At 44.3% G+C, this 23,751-nt stretch overlaps 1 protein-coding gene across 2 annotated transcripts in view; it reads left to right on the forward strand.

The window, feature by feature from the left end:
• The window catches only part of LOC129813744 (very low-density lipoprotein receptor-like), a 34,713-nt gene extending 12,101 nt beyond the window's left edge, over positions 1–22,612 (forward strand). The window contains exons 3-18 of one of the 2 annotated variants that reach the window (XM_055866226.1): positions 4,730–4,852; positions 6,515–6,637; positions 6,817–7,188; positions 7,648–7,770; positions 9,799–9,921; positions 12,542–12,661; positions 13,581–13,706; positions 14,112–14,283; positions 14,544–14,765; positions 14,887–15,005; positions 15,112–15,251; positions 15,689–15,830; positions 16,276–16,425; positions 19,562–19,642; positions 20,814–21,022; positions 21,215–22,612. In XM_055866226.1, the coding sequence (XP_055722201.1) occupies positions 4,730–4,852; positions 6,515–6,637; positions 6,817–7,188; positions 7,648–7,770; positions 9,799–9,921; positions 12,542–12,661; positions 13,581–13,706; positions 14,112–14,283; positions 14,544–14,765; positions 14,887–15,005; positions 15,112–15,251; positions 15,689–15,830; positions 16,276–16,425; positions 19,562–19,642; positions 20,814–21,022; positions 21,215–21,250 (2,381 nt within the window). In that variant the 3' untranslated portion in view covers positions 21,251–22,612. The remainder of the gene's footprint in view (positions 1–4,729; positions 4,853–6,514; positions 6,638–6,816; positions 7,189–7,647; positions 7,771–9,798; positions 9,922–12,541; positions 12,662–13,580; positions 13,707–14,111; positions 14,284–14,543; positions 14,766–14,886; positions 15,006–15,111; positions 15,252–15,688; positions 15,831–16,275; positions 16,426–19,561; positions 19,643–20,813; positions 21,023–21,214) is intronic. The other variant, XM_055866235.1, reaches the window with a different exon arrangement.
• The last annotated feature ends 1,139 nt before the right edge of the window (positions 22,613–23,751 follow it).

Genomic DNA, 23,751 nt, shown 5'->3' on the forward strand with positions numbered 1-23,751 from the left:
GCCTTGGAGGCCTAGAGCGGTGGTGGTCAGGAGAGTAGTGGCGGTACTAGTGCTCCTGCGGCGTTGACTTAGGCCGGGAGGGCCTAGAGTACTACGCCCCCTTGATCTCTTGCTGCTCGTGACGCAGGTACTCATATTCTCTCATCAGCTCCCAACTGGTGAGGGTGTGGTCACTCCCTGACCACTGAGGAGGCCTGGAGCAGGGCTGGTAGTCTCTTAGATGAGAGAGGCGTGTAGGGCCTCGCAACTCATCTTCCTCGGGTGCATGACGGCTTCGTGTGAGCTGAGGTGGGTAGTGACAGTAGTCTCATACGTCTTAGGGTTGCAGGATAACTGGTCTGCATCCTGGGGTGTTTAAACAACTCCTTTTCTGGGTACTCCAACATCTCAACTATAGCAGATCAGAATCCGGTGATACGAAGGACCATGTAAAAAAAAAATATATATATATTGGTCACTAAATCCGGAGAATTGACGGACTATGGGGAAGAAGAAAAAATGTAAAATGTTGGTCACTATAGAAGGACCGTGTAAAAACGGTCGGCTGTGAATGCCCTCACCCGCTATATACTTATAACTGATTGGTTTGGTTCTTTCCTTTTTATAGTGCTGTCCAGTTAGAACATGATGTTGACGCCCATCACTACTCTTCATAGTCACCACCACACAGACACAGCTGTATCCTTTGAAGATGTTTATGATTTTAGTAAACCAAATGACTTAATCTTATTGAAAAATATGGGTTTATGAATTCGAACGACCAATAAAAAGGGATGGATAACTTAGGTGCTGGATTTTAGGCCGCTAGCAACTGCCACAGGGGGTCCGTTCAGAACACGAGGAAGCAGTAGTTCCAGTTCAAGGATTTAATGAAGATCCACACACCTACACCACTGTCTGATACTAATTGTGTGGTATGTAGCTTCACGCACAATAATATCAGAAAGAAAAGTAGTTTATTTTAAGGAGGGAAAATAAGCAGGAGAGAAATGGATTGATCATAAGAATGGAAACTACAGACTGCCTGAGGTCCTGCCTGGTTGGGTTTTACCCTAAATCCCGGGAAAGAAGGCTGCTTATTGGCTAATAAATTGATGATTGGCGTTAATTTATTCCAATAAGAAAACCAAAAGAAAGTTGGGGAAAGGAGATAGATGAGCTGGCTGTTTTTACTCTTATTGTTGTGGTAATTTCGATACACGCACAACATTCAGACATTCATGTTACTGTCGACAATAGAAAGTCCTCAGAAACATGCGTCTTCTCCCTTCGGATGACGACAACCCTGACCTGAGTGGGCGGGTGCAGTGCCCAGATGTGCATTTCCAAGCACTCTGACTGGTTGGGAATGGCAGGGGTATGATTGGTGAGGGATAATTTAGGTAGGCTGAGCAGCCAAACTAAAGGGATTTAAGGGAAACTGAAGGGACTATGAGGGGAAGTTGGGTAGAGAGGAGCAGGATGGCCTTTTTTACACTCATTGATCTAAATGTAATTTTGCATGCTGAACACCCCAAGGCAATGTCAGTAGCCTAGTCAAACTGTGCACTGTGCCCAGCTTTGCGCGCTGACCAACTGGTCCAGATCTTTCACATCTTTGCGGCACCTTCAGCATGCAAATGCTAAAATTGCTTGCACGATATTAGGCTTTATTAGAGTGACAACCTATGTTATTGTTATCTATGCACTGTTTATTTTTTTTCACTACTGGAGACAACTCATTTGGCTATACCTGCTGAATGGGGCTAACAATAGATTCATCATCTGCAATAATTTTGTTAGTTTTTCTTTAACAATCAGTGTGTGTATATATAATGGTCATTTGTTGATATACAGGGTGAAGTCTCTTTCATGAGGACAGAAAACAATCTTTTGGTAAACCTGCCAAATGTCAACCATTCCATTTTGTGGGGGTGTGAGATCATGTTCTTATTAAAAGCAAGTCTAAGAAACGGTAGATCTGTTCTATGTGCGCTATTTCTATGCTTCCCCTAAATTTCATTTTTGCGTCTTTTACTTTCGGTTTTGTACACCAGCTGAAAGTACAATAATTTTGGTTATGGAAAATATATTTCAGAGACTTAGCTGGTACAATGATTCGTTTCACAATGACTGCTTGTTTTCTCCGAAATTAGGCAAACTATTTGAATTTTAACAGCCAGGAAATGGCGCGATTTCTTCATAGTGAACCTTTTAAGTGTGTGATTGTAATTTCAGAAACAAAGTGAGTGGACAAAAAAAATATGGACTACATTGCCTCCCTAATCTGACAGTGGTAGCGCAGAACAATTTGGTGGTAGATGCTTAGTTTCCCTTATGGTACAACTCAAGTGCCTACATACATACTCCATAGCCATACATCATTCACACACACACACACACACACGTCAGTTCCGACAGATCCAGCTCATGAGCTCCATCTGCAGTAGATTTTTAAATATGTATGCGTTTATGCAACAAATATAGATTCGTTCTCTAATCAAACCGAATCGTTTCAAACTAAAACGTGTTGTTTGTTACTGTATCATATCGGAGCTCATGTTTAGATGCGTATTGAAGGGGAAAGATGCTCATCCCTACTTATCTGGGCCCCGTTGGTGTTGTGACTAAATCCAGCAGGGCTAACATGACCTGGTGCGAGTGGCAGCGGTTACTGAGCTAAAAATGGCAGTGACAGAGACGTGCAAACGAGCCCCCATCTGAGCAAACAGTGTTTCTCCTTGAATCTCTGTGATATCTGGGTCATGGTGGATGAGACGGGGGAAAGGGATGTGTGGTGCGGTCTCAGATTTATGTAAGCACAGCTTTAATTCAATGTAAGGCTATATCGAATTTGTTTTAGTGCGATGTGCCAAATGCATATCGCAAGAAGCTAGGTTTTTATTTTTTGTTCGTTTTCATGCGCATTTTGGATCTCGTCTCCTTCGCGCCATCTGTGCTATGTGCATGCTCCTGCCCACTCGCACACAGACACCAAGCCCCGCCCCCTGCCACTCACAACAAAAACGAAGATAACGTCTTCCTCTGACAAGAAGCAGTTTCAAACTCGCTATTTGAGGTTTGGTCCAACAGAATCGATCATATGGAAACTCTTAGACATTATTTTACTGTAATAGGCGAGGATTTAACCTTTAACGATACCCGTATAATGTACCAACTCTCAATGTAGAACAAGGCAGACCTTATTAAAACGAGAGTTTCCACGAACATGTGGAAAATTAATGTTCCGTTTCTGTCACAATTGTCATTGCGGTACCGCTAGCATCATTTTAGCCACAGATTGTTATGTGCTAGCTGTCTAGTCTGTTTTTATATAAAAACAGTGCAATGACCATAAAAATACTTATTTATATAAGGAATTGGCAACTCGTTTTCATTCTGAGAAATAAGCATCTTATCCCGGTAGGCCACTTCAATAGCTAAGCTATGTTTAAACAGTTGGACAGGAGGGTTCATTCAAAACTTTTAAACTGTTCTACCTTGTTAGCAAGCAAATAGATACAAGTTGTCTAGTCTTGAAATATAACAATTGGCTACTCTCTAGCACGTGGGTTTGGAAGGTTGAGACCTGTGTCCATGTTCTGTGATTTCCTTCTACATGAAGTTGGCCACTACAAGTGGATGTGCATGGTTTTGGTTAAAAACAAGAATGAGGTAGACAGACTTGAAAGCCAGATCAGGGATGATTGCAAAAAAGCAGGTTAAACTATTTCGATAAAATAATTACATTTAGTGGGTTTTATGGTTGTGGAAGTCTAGGTATAATTTATAAGCCCTGAATGCATTAGATTATCTGTTTTGAAATGCAGTGTATTGACTATTTTTTTATTGTGCAAAAAAAATCGTAATTAGATAACGTGTGTATCTTGAATCGTTCATAAATTAGAAAAAAAAACATTTAACTTTTTTTTTTTTTTTTTTTAAGGCCATATCTTCCAGCCTTACCTTTGGGTTTCTAAATGGATTACTTGCCCTTTTTTTTTGTTTTCCTATGTCTCTCTCTCTCTGCCCATGGCTCCCTCGACCTGCTGTATAAATTAACCCAACAACCACACAGAGCCCTTCCCTGGTAACATTAATGCTGATGGGACTCTGGCACACATTGCCATTCTAGCCACAGGGAGGAATAGCCTATGAGGAGGCACTTGAACACAGTGGACATGAAGCTAGTTTTAGGGCTTCCGAGTGGCACAGCGGTTTATGGCACTGCAGTCCCTGGTTTGAATCCAGGCTGCATCACATCCGGCTGTGATTGGGAGTCCTATAGGGCCAAATTTACTTCGATATGATGGTTATTATATCAATATCTGTGCAAAAAGGTGTTTCCATTGCTATTTCTCGCATAATTAATTTTACAGACCCAAAATGATCCCACCATGTCGAACAAACTAATTCTGTCGGCATTTATAAAATTGGAACGAAACTTCCTGTTTCCATCACAGCTGTTGTAATTTTATTTTTATACGGTATGACTTTACAAAACTGTGGATGGAAAAGTGGTTACAGACTAGGATTTAAAGGGCACATTGTGAATCATTATATTGGATTAGTGTGGGTCGGTATGACTTGGCTCTTATGTGGTATTTTGGTTGGCAGGCAGCCAACGGGAGCAGATTTTTGGCCTCACACTGAAAGACAGTGGCTTCACTTACTGTCAGCTTCCCATTTTGATTCCTAAGCTAGCATACTGTATCATTCTAACACACTCTATTCCTCTATGCCTTTGCAGTTCGGAAGACCTGTGCAGAGGTGGACTTTGTCTGTCGTAATGGCCAATGCGTCCCCAAGAGATGGCACTGCGACGGAGAGCCAGACTGTGAGGATGGGTCTGACGAGCGTGTGGAAGTGTGCCGTAAGTCATGTGGATCCAGCTCCAAATAGGAATATGTTGTTCATTCATATTCAGTAGTTTGTTAGATTAAGAATTGAAGACTGTTTTATACTGTATACAACTCATTGCCCTCACTTTTCATGAGTCAAGTTAAATTTCTTCAACTTTATTTAGCCTCTGTCTATGGATGTGGGGGGGGCAAGAGAATGTATCACCGCTCACCATACCTAAATACTGTGGAATTGAGCAACTCTTAATTCTTCAGAATTTTCTTTCGTTTTCATAAACCAGTTGGCTTTGAGCAATCCCCTCCCAAAGGTGTCTTAGGTTAGATGAGAATATTTTCCAAAGCAGCATGTGGTCCGTTCATCTGCCATCATACATTAGACTGTCTGAGTCCTGTGTCTGATGTTAAACTACTCTGAGCCCTGTGTCTGATGTTCAATGGTGTAAAGTACTTAAGTAAAAATATTTTAAAGTCCAACTTAAGTAGTTTTTTGGGGTATCTGTACTTTACTATTAATATATTTGACTACTTTTACTTCACTACACTCCTTAAGAAAATATTATACTTTTTACTCCATATGTTTTCTTGACACCCAAAAATACTTGTTACATTTTGAATGCTTAGCAGGACAGGAAAATAGTCAAATTCACACACTTATCAACCAAATATTCCTGGTCATCCCTACTGCTTCTGATCTGGTGGACTCACTAAACACACATGCCGCTTTTGTAAATTATGTTGGAGTGTGCCCCTGGCTTTCTGTAAATAAATAAAAAAGAAAATGGTGCCATCTGATTTGCTTAATATAAGGAATTTGAAATGATTTATACTTAAGTATATTTTAAACCAAATACTTTTACTGAAGTAAAATTTTACTGGGTCAAACTTTCTTTTACTTGAGTAATTTTCCAAGGTATCTTTACTTTTACTCAAGTATGACAGTTGGGTACTCTTTCCACCACTGGTGATGTTACATTAGGCTCTCTCTGTAGGAGTTAGCTTCTTTGATATAGCTCATGCTTCACAAACTGACCTTTCTCTGACTGATAAAGCCCAGCATGCTTTCATGTGCATTACTCAGAAATTGAACTTCATTGATCTGGTATCTAGTGTTCTTACCAGATCACTCAAGGCAGACCTCCCTGCTACACATGCACCCACTGTTTCAATCGCATGAGTAACAGATCAGTTCCTGATAGATATTCTTGTAGAAGGGAATGAGGGATGGATATCTCTGAAATTCCTCTAGGTTTGATCTCTAAACAACATGCATTATATGGTGGATCAATAGCCACTATTGATAGACACTTGTACATTTTCTGAATGGGCTCAAAGACATTCTCTGAATTAAAATAACCTAGTTGTTGTGGAGGCTATAATCTCATCTATACGATACAGACCCAGTAACGACTGAGGGAGTGTAAAACCGTACAGTGTGTACACACGTTGAACACATGGCTCAATTGACTTGGGTACCCACTGAATGGCTTTTTGAATGTATCAAATTAGTTTAACCGCATAAGTTGGCCTGGGTGCCCTGCTCAATAAATCGCTCAGTGCTCCATTAGCCAGCCTAGCCCACCACCACCCTGCAGTCCTGTGTGTTAAGCATTTCCCATCTCAATCAAAGCATTAAAGGCCTATAAATTCAATCCCTCCATCCATGTGCTTTGCAGACACCAGGACCTGCCGTGTGAATGAGTTTAGCTGTGGGGCCGGGTCTACCCAATGCATCCCCGTCTTCTGGAAGTGTGATGGAGAGAAGGACTGCGATAACGGAGAGGATGAAATGAACTGTGGTGAGTTGATTTTACTGATGGCAGTATGATGGGAGGTGTCCATCACAAACCACTAGGTGTGACAACTTAGTTACTGCTTTGGAATGAATCTAAACAGAAACAGTTAATTTAGGAGTACACATTGGATGTTGATTTCTACATTAGCATCACAGTACTGGGTACTCTGTTCCCTCCCACAGGTAACATCACGTGCGCCTCGCTGGAGTTCACCTGTGCGAGCGGCCGCTGCATTTCCCGTAACTTCGTCTGTAACGGGGAGGATGACTGTGGTGACGGGAGTGATGAGCAGGAATGTGCTCCGTCCTCCTGTGGTCCCAGCGAGTTCCAGTGTGGCAATGCCACCTGTATCCCTGGCAACTGGGTCTGTGACGATGACGTGGACTGCCAGGACCAATCAGATGAGTCCCCTCAGCGATGTGGTCGCCAACCCACGCCGCCGGCCAAATGTTCATCCAGCGAGACACAGTGTAGGTCTGGGGAGTGCATCCACCGCAAGTGGCGATGTGACGGGGACCCAGACTGCAAGGATGGCAGCGACGAAGCCAACTGTTGTAAGTGTTGAGAGGCTTAATCAGACCACCTGAACGTTCCAGCAGGCCAGCGGAGTTTTGGATTGCTTTTTTGCTCTGAGATTGAGCTGCTTTCATATATTCATAAACGGAGCCTTCATTACAATAAATATATTTTGCAATAAAAGGCTCTTCATAAAATGCATATTTGTCTCTATATTCAGTGTTCATAGCAGCTATCATGAGTGTATCTGTTGATCATGGTGCAGGTCAGTTGTTCCCAACCAGGGGTACATGTCGAGACCATAGGATTACTGGTAAAATCCACATGAGTGGGTACTTCAGGGTTATTCAGAGTAGCGCAAAATTCTGTTGGTGGTACAGTAACCAAAAAAGGTTGGGAACCACTGGTGTAGGCATTATGAGGGTGTAAATAAGGTCATGGTTGTTAGTGTATTCTGTGTAAGTGTTAATGGTTTAACAACTCTGTGTCCTCTTCAGCTGTTCGTTCCTGCAGACCGGACCAGTTCAAGTGTGAGGACGGCAACTGTATCCACAGCAGCAGACAGTGCAACGGTTTGCATGATTGTGCAGATGGCACCGATGAAGTCAACTGCAAAAACTGTGAGTGCGTTCAACCAGAAGTAATGCCATTCCAAAATAATCTACTTGAAAAACTTAAACTGTTTCTGTTGCTACAGAACATTTTCTGAACAAGGTTATGTTTGCTTCAGTGTTACTCATCCCATAAATACTGTTATTCCTGTATGAGTTGGGTCAAAAGATGCTCAATAAATACTATATTTAGATATTTCAGGACTTTCAGGTTATCGAAGTATTGACTTCAAACGTGTACTGCGAGAGTGCGCTGACCAACTGGCAAGTGTCTTCATTGACATTTTCAACCTCTCCCAGTACATTTTCAACCTCTCCCTGTCTGTAATACCAACATGTCTTAAGCAGACCACCATAGTGCCCAAGAACACTAAGGTAACCTGCCTAAATGACTACCGACCCGTAGCACTCACATCTGTAGCCATGAAGTGCTCTGAAAGGCTGGTCATGGCTCACATCAGCACCATTATCCCAGAAACCCACGACCCACTCCAATTTGCATACCGCCACAACAGATTCACAGATGATGCAGTCTCTATTGCACGCCACACTGCCCTATCCCACCTGGACAAAAGGAACACTTATGTGAGTATTCTATTCATTGACTACAGCTCAATGTTCAACACCATAGTGCCCTCAAAGCTCATCAATAAGCTAAGGACCCTGGGACTAAACACCTCCCTCTGCATCTGGATCCTGGACTTCCTGACGGGCTGCCCCAGGTGGTAAGGGTAGGTAACAACACATCCGCCACGCTGATCCTCAACACATGGGCCCCTCAGGGGTGCGTGCTCAGTCCCCTCCTGTATTCCCTGTTCACTCATGACTGCATGGCCAGGCACGACTCCAACACCATCATTAAGTTTGCCGATGAAACAACAGTGGTAGGCCTGATCACCGACAACGATGAGACAGCCTATAGGGAGGAGGTCAGAGACCTGGCTGTGTGGTGCCAGGACAAAAACCTCTCTCTCAATGTGATCAAAACAATGGAGATGATTAGGGACTACAGGAAAAAAAGGGACCACGCACTGTCATCGACGGGGCTGTAGTGGAGCAGGTTGAGAGCTTCAAGTTCCCTGGTGTCCACATCACCAACAAACTAACATGGTGTGCTTGGACCAAGACAGTCGTGAAGAGGGCACGACAAAACTTATTCACCCTCAGGAGACTGAAAAGATTTGGCATGGGTCCTCAGATCCTCAAACGGTTCTACAGCTGCACCATCGAGCGCATCCTGACTGGTTGCATCACTGCCTGGTATGGCAACTGCTCGGCCTCCGACCGCAAGTCACTACAGAGGGTATTGCGAACGGCCCAGTCCATCACTGGGGCTAAGCTCCCTGCCATCCAGGATCTCCATACCAGGCGGTGTCAGAGGAAGGACCTAAAACATGTAAACAACCCCAGCCACCCTAGTCATAGACTGTTCTCTGCTACCGCACGGCAAGCGGTACCGGAGCGCCAAGTCTAGGTCCAAGAGGCTTCTAAACAGCTTCTACCCCCAAGCCATAAGACTCCAGAACATCTAATCAAAGGGCCACCCAGACTATTTGCATTGCCCCCCCCCCCCCCCCCCCCCCCCCCTTACACCGCTGCTACTCTGTTTATCATCTATGCATAGTCAATTTAACTCTACATGTACATCAGTTAACCGGTGCCCTTGCACATTGACTCTGTACCGGCACCCCCCCCTGTATATAGTCTCGCTGTTATTTTACTGCTGCTCTTTAGTTTTATTTCTTATTCATATATATTTTTATACTGCATTGTAGGTTAGGGGCTTGTAAGTAAGCATTTCACTGTAAGGTCTACTACACCTGTTGAATTCGGCGCATGTGACTAATAACATTTTGATTTGCAACACGCAAATGAATTGCTTTGGCTGCACCTACCATTTAGCACACCTATGTTCCTATGGGGGCCATGCAGATGGTTGACTCTCAACCTCCTACACAAACTTCTGTTATACCACTGTACCTCTTTGTAACATTCCATTATCACCACTTTGTAATGCCACTTTCTTTCACAACCCAGTGACACAGTGCAATGGCCCTGACAAATTCAAGTGTCGGAGTGGAGAGTGTATAGAGATGAGTAAAGTGTGCAACAAGGCCCGGGACTGTCCAGACTGGAGCGACGAGCCCATCAAAGAGTGCAGTAAGTGGATGAGAGCCAAACCTGTTTTATTAAGCAGCAGAGAGGATAAGTTCAGTTATGGAGCCGTCTTGTGATTGTTTATTCACTATGAAGAATGAGTGGTCCTCTATAGCTCAGCTGGTAGAGCATGATGCTTGTAACGCCAGGGTAGTTGGTTCGATTCCTGGGACCACCCATAGGGAAAATGTATGCACACATGACTAAGTTGTTTTGGATAAAAGTGTCTGCTAAATGGCATTTTTGTGTGCATTTACTCAAGTGGCTTAGCTTGTCTAGTGTTGATTCACAAGTTGTAGTAATAATGCGCTGGTTTTAGACTGCAGTACAATGGGATTGATACACTATTTTGGCTATGGGTGTGTTTGTGTACACTACTATATACAGTTGAAGTTGGAAGTTTTACATACACCTTAGCCAAATACATTTAAACTCAGTTTTTCACAATTTCTGAAGTTTAATCTCAGTAAAAATTCACTGTCTTAGGTCAGTTAGGATCACCACTTTATTTTAAGAATGTGAAATGTCAGAATAATAGTAGAGAATGATTTATTTCAGCTTTTATTGCTTTCATCACATTCCCAGTGGGTCAGAAGTTTACATACACTCAATTAGTATTTGGTAGCATTGCCTTTAAATTGTTTAACTTGGGTCAAACATTTCGGGTAGCCTTCCACAAGCTTCCCACAATAAGTTGGGTGAATTTTGGCCCATTTCTTTCTGACAGAGCTGGTGTAACTGAGTCAGGTTTGTAGGCCTCCTTGCTCGCACACGCTTTTTCAGTTCTGCCCACAAATGTTCTATAGGATTGAAGTCAAGGCTTTGTGATGGCCACTTCAATACCTTGACTTTGTTGTCCTTAAGCCATTTTGCCACAACTTTGGAAGTATGTTTGGGGTCATTGTCCATTTGGAAGACCCATTTGTGACCAAGCTTTAACTTCCTGACTGATGTCTTGAGATGTTGCTTCAATATATTCACATAATTTTCCATCCTCATGATGCCATCTATTTTGTGAAGTGCACCAGTCCCTCCTGCAGCAAAGCACCCCCACAACATGATGCTGCCAACCGTGCTTCATGGTTGGGATGGTGTTCTTCGGCTTGCAAGCATCCCCCTTTTTCCTCCAAACATAACAATGGTCATTATGGCCAAACAGTTCTATTTTTGTTTCTTCAGACCAGAGGACGTTTCTCCAGAAAGTACCATATTTGTCCCCATGTGCAGTTGCAAACCGTAGACTGGCTTTTTTATTCCGGTTTTGGAGCAGTGGCTTCTTCCTTGCTGAGCGGCCTTTCAGGCTATGTCGATATAGGACTCGTTTTACTGTGGATAGATACTTTTGTACCTGTTTCCTCCAGTATCTTCACAAGGTCCTTTGCTGCTGTTCTGGGATTGATTCGCACTTTTCGCACCAAAGTACGTTCATTCTAGGAGACAGAACACGTCTCCTTCCTGAGCGGTATGACGGCTGCGTGGTCCCATGGTGTTTATACTTGCGTACTATTGTTTGTACATATGAACGTGGTACCTTCAGACGTTTGGAAATTGCTCCCAAGGATGAACCAGACTTGTGGTCTACAATTTATTTTTCTGAGGTCTTGGCTGATTTCTTTGGATTTTCCTATGATGTCAAGCAAAGAGGCACTGAGTTTGAAGGTAGGCCTTGAAATACATCCCCAGGTACACCTCCAATTGACTCAAATTATGTAAATTAGCCCATCAGAAGCTTCTAAATGCATGGCATAATTTTCTGGAATTTTCCTAGCTGTTTAATGGCACAGTCAACTTAGTGTATTTAAACTTCTGACCCACTGGATTTGTGATGCAGTTAAATAATCTGTCTGTAAACAATTGTTTGAAAAATTGTGTCATGCACAAAGTAGATGTCTTAACCGACTTTCCAAAACTATAGTTTGTTAACAAGAAATGTGTGGTTGCTAAACGAGTTTTATTGACTCCAACCTAAGTGTATGTATACTTCCGACTTCAACTGTAGCTTTACCTTTTTCACCTGTCCCATGGAGGCTACCTCGTATTCTTCTTATCCAACTCATCCTACACTACAGCAATCACATTAGTCCCCTGTCATTCAGCCAGCCAAAGCCAGTCCACTGATGTGATTTGATTTTAGTCAGGCCTTTGTTTGTGAATGAAGTGCTTTAGTAATCACCGCTTCCTGCCATCCAGGACCTCTATACCTGGTGGTGTCAGAGGAAGGCCCTAAAAATTGTCAATGACTCCAGCCACCCTAGTCATAGACTGTTCTCCGGTACCGGAGCACCTAGTCTAGGTCCAAAAGACTTCGTAACAGCTTCTACCCCCAAGCCATAAGACTCCTCAACAACTAATTAAATGACTATACAGACTATTTGCATTGCCCCCCCCCCCTTATCTTTTACACTGCTGCTGCTCTTTATCTATGCATAGTCACTTTAACTCTACCCACATGTACATATTACCTTGACTAACCGGTGCCCCTGCACATTGACTTTTTTTTTTTCTTAACTGCATTGTTGGTTTTAAGGGCTTGTAAGTAAGCATTTCACTGTAAGGTCTGTTGTATTCGACGCATGTGACAAATAAGATTAGATTTGTTTTCTTCTGCCGTATGCTGTTTCAGACCTGAATGAGTGTCTGTTGAACAACGGCGGCTGCTCCCACATCTGCAGGGACATGGTGATTGGCTTCGAGTGTGACTGCACCCCTGGACTGCAGCTCATAGACCGCAAGACCTGTGGCGGTAGGTGTCGTGTGTGTGTGTGTGTGTGTGTGTGTATATATATATATATATATATCAATACCCCACTGTAAATATCAACTGCAAATGCACTTTCTTTTGTATGAGAGTTCATATTGATTAGTGTATGGGTTAATCATTGTGTGTGTAATATATATATATATATATATATATATATATATATTACACACACAATGATTAACCCATACACTAATCAATATGAACTCTCATACAAAAGAAAGTGCATTTGCAGTTGATATTTACAGTGGGGTATTGAGACTTAATACATTTGAAGATAATCTACCCGGTTGGTATCTCTTTTACAGAGTGGTGTAAAGTACTAATTAAGTCGTTTTTTTGGGGTATCTGTACTTTTACTTTTAGTTCAGTACGTTCCTAAAGAAAATGATGTACGTTTTACTTCATACACTTCCCCTGACACCCAAAAGTACTTACATTTTGAATGCTTAGCAGGACAGGAAAATGGTCCAATTAACACACTTATCAAGAGAACACGTGGTCATCCCTACTGCCTCTGATCTGGCGGACTCAAAAGACACATGCTTAATTGTAAATGATGTCTGTGTTGGAGTGTGCCTCTGGCTATCTGTACTTTTTAAAAACAATAAAATGGTGCTGTCTGCTTTGCTTAATATAAGGAATATGAAGTGATTTTATTATTTTACTATAGATACTTAAGTATATTTAGAACCAAATACTTTTACTCAAGTAGTATTTTAATGGGTGACTAACTTTTTACTTGAGTAACTTTCAATTAAGGTATCTATACTTTTACTTAAGTATCACTATTGGGTACTTTTTCAACCACTGTGTTTACATTTGACTTAGTGTTCACCAAAGTGTCTTCATTTTGACTTCCTACTGTTTGGGTGACTTCCTGTTTTTCCCACCCTCCTTGCAGACATCAATGAATGTATGAACCCTGGGATCTGTAGTCAGATTTGTATCAACCTGAAGGGAGGTTATAAGTGTGAGTGCCACAACAGCTACCAGATGGACCCCACCACAGGAGTGTGCAAGGCTGTGGGTAAGTTGGCTCACCCTGGCCTGTGTACACCATAATGTAGCCCCAGGAGCACATGTGGAAGCAGATGTCAGAGCTAGAGGGAAGAAGCATCACTCATTTTGTCAGAGCTAATCAGATCCAACATACTCTGTATGCTTAATATCCTTTCCTGATAAATGCATTTTAATTCTCAAGCAGCTTTTAATATTCCAATACAACACCATTATACTGGAATCCAAGTTCAAACAGAATAACAGTGATGTTATTTACTACAACAACCTTGATCTGAGAAGTGCAGCTGGATGTTTTGGTGCCGTCTGACTGACTTGTGATCAGTTGTTCTAACATGAGGAGAGGACAGAACAGACCTAAAGGGCTCCATTGCATTGTCATTATTAGTGTCTGACTCCCTCTCCTCCCCACAAGGCAAGGAACCCTGTCTTATCTTCACTAACCGCCGGGACATCCGGAAGCTGGGTCTGGAGCGGCGGGAGTACACCCAGATCGTGGAGCAGCTGCGGAACACGGTGGCACTGGATGCAGACTTCACCCAGCAGAGGATCTTCTGGGCAGACCTGAGCCAGAGGGCCATCTTTAGGTAGAGACAAGTCCCAGCCCCATAAGATGAGGTTGAAACCCCAGAGATTGCCCCCATGATAGACTTTGTTCACCTTACCCTGACATCTTGTTGCTATTTGTTTTTGAAAGCATTTTACGTAGTAAGCACCAAGAAGGGTAAAGTTCACTGAGCATATGTCCACTTACCAGCTATTCAACCTCCAACCCTATGAACAAGGGTTTGGGGTCATTATGGGGAAACTCATACCAAATACTGACATGTTTCTCACCCCCATTTAGCACGGTGTTGGATAAGAGAGGAGATGTAGGAAGTCATGTGAAGGTGATTGATAATGTGACACCTGTGGGGATCGCTGTGGACTGGATCTATAACAACATCTACTGGTCAGACCTCGGCACCAAGACCATTGAAGTGGCCAACTTCAACGGCACCAAGCGGAAAGTTCTCTTCAGCAGTGGTTTGAAAGAGCCTGCGTCCATCGCTGTGGATCCACTCTCTGGGTAAAGTTACTATATTGTATTGGGGTTTAAATTTCTGTTTACACATTTTTTTTTTTTTTGTACCCTCATAATTTGAGCTACTCCTTCTGAGCTGCTGATCTTCTCTTGGCTGGTGTTCTAGATTCCTCTATTGGTCAGACTGGGGTGAACCAGCGAAGATTGAGAAGTCTGGTATGAACGGGGTTGACAGGCAGGTCCTGGTCCAGACTGATATTCAGTGGCCAAATGGAATCACTCTAGGTGGGTCAGACTGTTAAACCTCATTTGCATTTAACATTTTGAAGAGGTTCAACTGCTTTCACGGCTACAGGGTTTGATAAAGCTATGAATTTCCTTCCCTTCTCAGACCTGATCAAGAGCAGACTGTACTGGGTGGACTCCAAGCTGCACATGCTCTGTAGCGTGGACCTGAACGGCGACAACCGTAGGAAAGTGCTGCAGTCCCCAGACTACCTGGCTCACCCCTTTGCGCTCACTGTGTTCGAGGTGCGGCTATGGGATGCAATGAGGCGCCCTGATGTTGGGAGGGTTTACATATAGTATATTGGCAGGGCAGTTGATGTTTGAGATTTGGTTTTCTTCTCATGTGTTGATGTTACAGAGCAGAGCAAACACGTTAGCAAGCAACCTCATGCTTCTATTGACATTCATACTTGGTAATTTGCTGAAACTCTGTTTAAAGCAGTTAGTTGATTTCATCATACTGTAACTGGTTTTCTGTCAACTGTAAAGTCTGGGATTTGCTCCATATGTGTGGGGTCAATAACATTGATCTCCTGCTGCATTTGACAGAATCTGTCAGAGTATTAGAATAAATTGCCTTTCAGTCTTCTATGGTCTTTCCTTCTCTGAAGCATGGGTCCCAAGCCATCTCTTCTGGCTTTTGCTCTGGGGTTTAGAATGTGTGACTGTGACTGTTTCAGGATCGAGTGTTCTGGACAGATGGGGAGAACGAGGCGATCTACGGAGCAAACAAGTTCACAGGCTCTGATGTGATTACCCTGGCAAGCAATCTGAATGAGCCGCAGGACATCATTGTTTACCATGAGCTTATCCAGCTGTCCGGTAAGGCTGCCAGATGAGGGCATTGGCCTGACCACAGGGGCTTGGGGAGGAGTTGGCCTGACCAGAGTTTTGGGAGGGCTATGGTAGTCTAAAACACAGGGATTTGAGCTGCTGTGTTGGTTAGTCTAGAACACAATGGCTTGGGAGGGCTTTGTTGGCTCCCACTCGGACATTCAGTTCCCCGCCACACTCCTAAGTAACCCTCTTAAGTCAACTCCCCTGACCCCTATTACCCTCGTGGTATGCTGTTCCCGTATGGTAATGTTACATGGCAGGATCCTTGTTTTTGACCTTTACCTATAACTGGCTATCAACATGCTGTCATGTAGGAGTGCTGAAGTTCATCTGACTTTTTACAGGCAAAGTAGCAATAGTACTTTACGTAATAAAGCCTAGAAATACGGAGCAATGGCTAACTGGCTTCCTCACGTTTGATCCCATACAGGAACAAACTGGTGCAATGAGAAGGGTCTGAACGGAGGCTGTGCCTACATGTGCCTGCCAGCGCCACAGATCAACAAATACTCCCCCAAGTACACATGTGCATGTCCGCAAGACCAGACGCTCGCCTCAGACGCCCTTCACTGCAGACCAGGCAAGTACTGTAACATTAGCCCCATCAGTGGGGCAGTGATGGGTTAATCTGTGCTGTGATGCTGAGTGAGTTTTCAGGATCCCTCTATCTCTTTAGAGGCCTTTCATTCCCATTCTGCTTCTGAGTCACCCAAGCATTTCTCTCCCCTCCTTTTCTGTGTGTGGCAGATCTAAGTAAGAGGGTGTTTGTGGGTGGCAGTTCAAATGTGTTGCGTGTGAAGCCTGACCGCTGTATCTGGACTGAGTCTGTCTGTTTGCCTACATTCTGCTCCTGACTCACCCTGCTCTCCTCTGCCCCACCCTGCTCTCCTCTGCTCCTGGCTCACCCTGCTCCACCCCCCTGCTCTCCTCTGCTCCTGACTCACCCTGCTCTCCTCTGCCCCACCCTGCTCTCCTCTGCTCCTGGCTCACCCTGCGCCACCCCCCTGCTCTCCTCTGCTCCTGGCTCACCCTGCTCCACCCCCCTGCTCTCCTCTGCTCCTGGCTCACCCTGCTCCACCCCCCCTGCTCTCCTCTGCTCCTGGCTCACCCTGCTCCACCCCCCCCTGCTCTCCTCTGCTCCTGGCTCACCCTGCTCCACCCCCCCTGCTCTCCTCTGCTCCTGGCTCACCCTGCTCCACCCCCCCTGCTCTCCTCTGCTCCTGGCTCACCCTGCTCCACCACTCTGCTCCTGGCTCACCCTGCTCCCCCCCCCCCTGCTCTCCTCTGCTCCTGGCTCACCCTGCTCCACCCCCCCCCTGCTCTCCTCTGCTCCTGGCTCACCCTGCTCTACCCCCACTGCTCTCGTCTGCTCCTGGCTCACCCTGCTCAACCACCCTGCTCTCCTCTGCTCCTTGCTCACCCTCCTCTTTTCTTCCTCTTCCAGATCACTGATGTTTGTGTATATAGTAGAGATGGCGCCAAGCTTTTAAACTCCCTCTGAGTGAATAAACCACCCAGGATGCAGAGGGGACTGGGGGAGGGAATGGGGTGACGTAGGGCCCAATAAGAGGGACACCTGTCACTTGATGAATGCTTTATATACAGTTTTTTAGATTTGATCCAGAAAGTGACATGTTTTATACCCACATAGAAGCAAACAGAAGGAATTGAATGTCTTGCCTGGTTATTGATGGAAGGCTAGGCTATCCAGTCATGTGCTTGATGCTTTCATTTTGTTTGTGATAAAGTGGTCCAATTTGGTTAGAGGGTACTAGCGGGGTAAAGCTCTCACCCCACTGACATTAACCAAGATCTAGCACCTACTATACCGTTGTACGTGTCATGAAGAGGGTAGCCTATACATGTGTTACTCTACTCATTTGATAATTGAATGAATATTAAATAAAGGTGATTTAGGCCCAGTAATGAGTGTAGTATGGTGATTTTATATTTAGCTGATTCGTCTGATCTCAACCAATCATTCTCTCCCGCTTCACATGATTCCTGCTTCATTTCATTCATGCCATTCATAATCCTAGCCGCCTTCAGTTTTGTCACTCCTATGGAGGACTTACTGTTTTCAGCTCATTTCCCAATTCCTTTGTGAAACGAGGTTCTATGGTTAGCTGGACAGTAGGATAGGAAATGGATGTTATCTTCCTTTAGTCATTTTGGATCACTTCTGCACGTCCTCGTACGATACTTTGCGTTTGTGATTTGCTCCATTTACATGTTTTTCCACTAGGAATTCCTTTGTGACATAATGTAACATGATGAAGCACTATACATTGCTTGGTAACCAGCATTTCTGTAGTCAGAATGTAAATGTTCGATTTTGACATTTTGCCAAAGCATTATTCTGCTCCCTTATTATGACAGTGACCCCTTCAGCTCCCTCAAAGGATGATGGGAAAGCTCTAATACATCCCACTCACCCCCAAGGTAAAGCTGTCAACTGCCTGCCTGCCTGGATAGCCATGCATCAGGACCCAGTAGTCTAGTTTCATGGCCTTTGGGTTCTGAGTTTCTAGATGTCAATGAGTTAATTTCATACTAGAATGGCTGTCTGGTCTGCCTCCTCTGTGCTACCTATCGTCATGGTGATTAGCCTGTTAGCATGCAGCCTGCAACTAGGGGTGGTGTGAAGATGGTCAGTCATGTAAAGATATCTGGAGTGTTTGACAACACAGGAATGTTTACGTGTATTTAGGAAGTTGCTTTTAATGTCATCCACCCAGGAATCCACCCAACATTTTAAGGCAGACCTTTAAGTGACTTCTACAATTAGCATGCATCATTTTGATCCAGAAAGTGACACGTTTTAAACCCAAATAGAAGCTAACAGAATGAGTTGAATGTCTTGCCTGGTTATTGATGGAAGGCTAGGCTATCCAGTCATGTGCTTGATGCTTTCATTTTGTTTGTGATAAAGTGGTCCAATTTGGTTAGAGGGTACTAGCGGGGTAAAGCTCTCACCCCACGGACATTAACCAAGATCTAGCACCTACTATACCATCATCGCAGTAACAAATATTGCATTTAATTGGATAAGCCCACTTTTTAAGTAATTTCTTTAGGCATATTTTTGGGGGGGACGTTTTAATTTGTAAGATTCCTTTTGTTCCACTGATCCCAGTGTTTTGTTTCGTTCGAAGCAACCACAGTGCCACATGTTGTCCCCAAACCTGTCCCTGCTGGTAAGACCCAGTTCTTCTTCCCTGAATGAGCCAGTATATTGAGCCCTTTGAAAAGAAGTGGTAGATTTCCTTAGACTATGATTGTGCCAAAACACTGGTCTGTCAGCCTGGCCCTGCCAGGTCCTGATGGCCATATAATGTTCCAGAGCCCAGCTGACCCCAAGGGGTTGCCAGAGACCACAACCACCCCAGTTAGCAGACCACCTGGAAATATCCTTAAACAAAGCTCATGTCCTCATCTTTGTTCCCCCTTCCATTCACCCACTTGTTTGCAAGTCCTGTCACTACCCTGACTCATATCACCCATCATTACTCATGACTAGTCAAGTGTATTGTACTTTAAGCTCTCAAGGTTGTTCTTGGTATAAAATGTGTCCATACTGGTTACAACTGATCTTACCCCAATACGAGACTAATCAAGAAAAACAGACATGAACCAGTATGATATTTTGGTAGATTTATTTTGAAATGGTCCATCAAAGGATTCACACTCTCTTAGACTAACATGTTCTATTGTAGAAGCCAACAGCAGTACATCCATCCATGAGGTGAACGCCACAGCTAGAGGATCTACAGCTGCCTGGGCTATCCTCCCTGTGTGTAAGTGCTACTGCCTAGCCCTCTTCTGCCTAGCCCTCTTCTGCCTAGCCCTCTACTGCCTAGCCCTCCTCTGCCTAGCCCTCTTCTGCCTAGCCCTCTACTGCCTAGCCCTCTTCTGCCTAGCCCTCTACTGCCTAGCCCTCCTCTGCCTAGCCCTCTTCTGCCTAGCCCTCTACTGCCTAGCCCTCTTCTGCCTAGCCCTCTTCTGCCTAGCCCTCTTCTGCCTAGCCCTCTACTGCCTAGCCCTCTACTGCCTAGCCCTCTACTGCCTAGCCCTCTTCTGCCTAGCCCTCTACTGCCTAGCCCTCTACTGCCTAGCCCTCTACTGCCTAGCCCTCTTCTGCCTAGCCCTCTTCTGCCTAGCCCTCTTCTGCCTAGCCCTCCTCTGCCTAGCCCTCTACTGCCTAGCCCTCCTCTGCCTAGCCCTCCTCTGCCTAGCCCTCCTCTGCCTAGCCCTCCTCTGCCTAGCCCTCCTCTGCCTAGCCCTCCTCTGCCTAGCCCTCCTCTGCCTAGCCCTCCTCTGCCTAGCCCTCCTCTGCCTAGCCCTCCTCTGCCTAGCCCTCCTCTGCCTAGCCCTCCTCTGCCTAGCCCTCCTCTGCCTAGCCCTCCTCTGCCTAGCCCTCCTCTGCCTAGCCCTCCTCTGCCTAGCCCTCCTCTGCCTAGCCCTCCTCTGCCTAGCCCTCCTCTGCCTAGCCCTCCTCTGCCTAGCCCTCCTCTGCCTAGCCCTCCTCTGCCTAGCCCTCCTCTGCCTAGCCCTCCTCTGCCTAGCCCTCCTCTGCCTAGCCCTCCTCTGCCTAGCCCTCCTCTGCCTTGCTCTTTCCCTCTCGCTCTGCCTCTCCACCTCACGCTCTCTTTCTCTCTCGCTCTGCCTCTCCACCTCACGCTCTCTTTCTCTCTCGCTCTGCCTCTCCACCTCACGCTCTCTTTCTCTTTGACCCCTGCAGTTGTCTATGAATCATGCACTAAAGGCCGGCAACTCAACTGTATGATAAATGGGTGGATGGACAATACTTCAATGGTTTTCCTAGCTATAGTAGTTATTGATTGAATGTCATGATTTATTAAAGTAACCCTTGAGTAGCACAGGTGCTATGGCCGTAGCTCTCGATAGCTGGATTTGAACCATTTAAAACTAATACAGTATTACTTATGTTTTGGCCTCTCTTCCCAGTGTTGCTGGCCATTGCTGCAGTAGGAGGCTACTTGATGTGGCATAACTGGCAGCTGAAGAATAAAAAGAGCATGAACTTCGACAATCCAGTGTACCTGAAAACCACAGAAGAGGACCTCAACATTGATATCAGCAGGCACACCTCCAATATAGGCCACACATACCCAGCAGTAAGAAGCCTACTTGATCGATTGGGAGTCATCACTTCTGTAAATAACTACTTGCCTGTGTGAACTTCTAAACCCTTTTGCATTGTGACTGATGACCTTACATTTACCACCCACTAAACTGCTTATCTTAAGCAAGGATTGTTACTGGCAGCTAGACCACTTTAGCCCTTATTAATTGGTTAGATTCTCTGTGAATGACCACTTTCCATTGTGCTTTTGTCTTCCTTCCAGATATCAGTGGTGAATACAGAAGATGACTTGTCATAACCAACCTTCCAAATGACCCCCATCGGTTTACTAACTCTTTGGTCTCCTTGCCAACAACCTCCGTTTCTTTAACAGAGTTAGATCCAGATGCCTTCTGAAGAGCATTAAGTTATCAGTTCTGGGGATGTTTGTCATTTGTGTGAATATGAATTGTGTCCTACTCCGGCTGCGTTTAGACAGGCAGCACCATTCAGAGTTTTATTTTATAATTTTTTTCACAAATTTGTCTTTTGACCAATCAGATCACCTCTGAAAAAGATATGTGATTGATCAAAATAACAATTGGTGGGGAAGAAAATATCAGAATTGGCATTCCTGTCTAAACGCAACCTTAGTGTGTCAAGGGATTTTGGGAGCTTGGCCTCTATATCCCCACTCCTCCCTCAGAGCCAAAACATTTCAAAGATTCTACTACATACAGTAGAACCATGTTACTTCAGAACACGTGTGTGGGTGGTGATGCAGGGAGTCCCTGGTTCTGACTTTCAGTCCCCTGGTGGACATGTGTATTTTTGTGAATATTTATTTAAAAGCATACTTTAGGCAGTACTGTCATAAAATATGTATGTTTTTTTATTATGAACATTACCTCCAGAAGCACATTCTTCTAAATAATTTTTATGCGACTCTGTGCTTGGGAAGATGAGCTCTATTGGGAATGTGATGGTACTACATCATTTGTAAAATATTGTACATAAATCCTCTTCCCCCAAGAACAGAATCAGGACTGAAGCACTTTGATCAAATGTTCCGTTGTAAATAAGATTGTATACATTTGACTGAATACATTTTTGTAGTACCAGGGTAGAGTAAGATGTATTTAAAACTAGATTTAACTTTTGTATGTTAGTGTGGGTTTGTAAATTCACTCTGGCTATCTACTCTGATTTCAGAGCACTCTTGTCAGAGCGCAGCATAACTGATGAATTTACGAACACTCAACACCCGTTGACTATGACCGGTGTCAGTAAATATCGGCCAAAAAAATCATATTCTTGCCAGCAGCACAGTTAGTCACCAACGCTCTGGATAACATGAGAACAGCCTAACCAGCTCTGCTAGGGCGAGTAAAATGGTCAGTGAGGTGTTCTCCCATTTGGCTGGAAGTAGCTAGCTAACGTTAGCCAGTTAGCTTGGGTGCTTGACTGCCGTTGTGAGGTCAGAACGTTCGGAACAACTCTGAGTTTACAAACGGACAATCTGAAAACGTTCTGCATTTACAAACGCCCAGAGTGCACTCCAGGGGGAATTTACGAGTACACCCTTGGTGTTGCTGTGATCTTTTCCAACCTTGTAGAGTATGGGGACTAAATACTGTATCGTGATCAAATAAAACAAGACCCATAAGTCATTCAAAACTCATTGCTTGACTTTGAGACCTTAGATCTTGTCCTATACCACCATGTGTTTAGGGATACATTCTGATTCTCTACCATTCTTATTGATTCAAAAGGAATGATGGGTGTGAGAATGTCATGCATGCACAAATTCAATGCTTTTAAATGCGGTGTGGGGGGATGGTGAATGAGTACGCACACTTCTGGAAAAGGGTAGAGAATCTCTACAGCCTATTGTGTAGAGGGTTTGTTGAAGGTCTAAGGTAGTGGCTCTAGTAGCTATTTAAGAGTGCATTGCTACACCATTTTAATGATTGACAGCCTATTTCAACTGAATTTTGATCTGTACCTGACAATAACAATTGCAGAGGCAGGTGGCAGTATAGAGTCAGCTTTGATGTACAGGAAATCATGCACAGCATCATCATCCCAAAGACAACTCATCCAATACTGCCAGGCAACCAAGATAGTGTTTACCTTCCCTTATGAAAAATGTATTGATCATCAACAGTCAATCGTTCAAGCTAATATTTGGGGCGGCAGGTAGCCGAGTGGTTCGAGCGTTGGACCGAATCCCCGAGCTGACAAGGTAAAAATCAGTCATTCTGCCCTCGAACAAGGCAGTTAACCCACTGTTCCTAGGCCGTCATTGAAAATAAGAATTAGTTCTTAACTGACTTGCCTAGTTAAAGGTAAAATAAAAATGTGCATTTCAGTGGACTGTGTGTGTACAGCAAAAAGGCAACTGGATTAAGCAATTTACACAAAGCTAGGAGGGCAGGTTCCTGAAGAGCACTTTTAAACTAGTTTGTTTGCACCAGATTGGAATAAAGGGTCACAGCAAAGTTCCATTGCAGGTAATAAACAGAGGTGTGGAGGAATTTGCCATTCAGTTATTTGCATGGGAGAGAGTGGTTAGAGCCACTTGGTGGCGAGCGATGAAATAGCATATAGTGCAGTTGGCCGGATTTAAGCTGGAGTTGTCCTGCCTCCACCGCACTCCAGTCTGCATGTTAATGCCTGTAGACATCAGGCCTGAGGTGTGTTATCGTGCCTATGATTATAATACTCTACATTATTTTATTACAACTATATGCAGCTGAATGTATAGCAGCGTAAGTTAAAAGCACATCTCATGAGATGACCGGAAAGATTTCCTTAGGG

Source organism: Salvelinus fontinalis, chromosome 2 (assembly GCF_029448725.1).
Source record: "Salvelinus fontinalis isolate EN_2023a chromosome 2, ASM2944872v1, whole genome shotgun sequence".
Lineage (NCBI taxonomy): Eukaryota > Metazoa > Chordata > Actinopteri > Salmoniformes > Salmonidae > Salvelinus > Salvelinus fontinalis.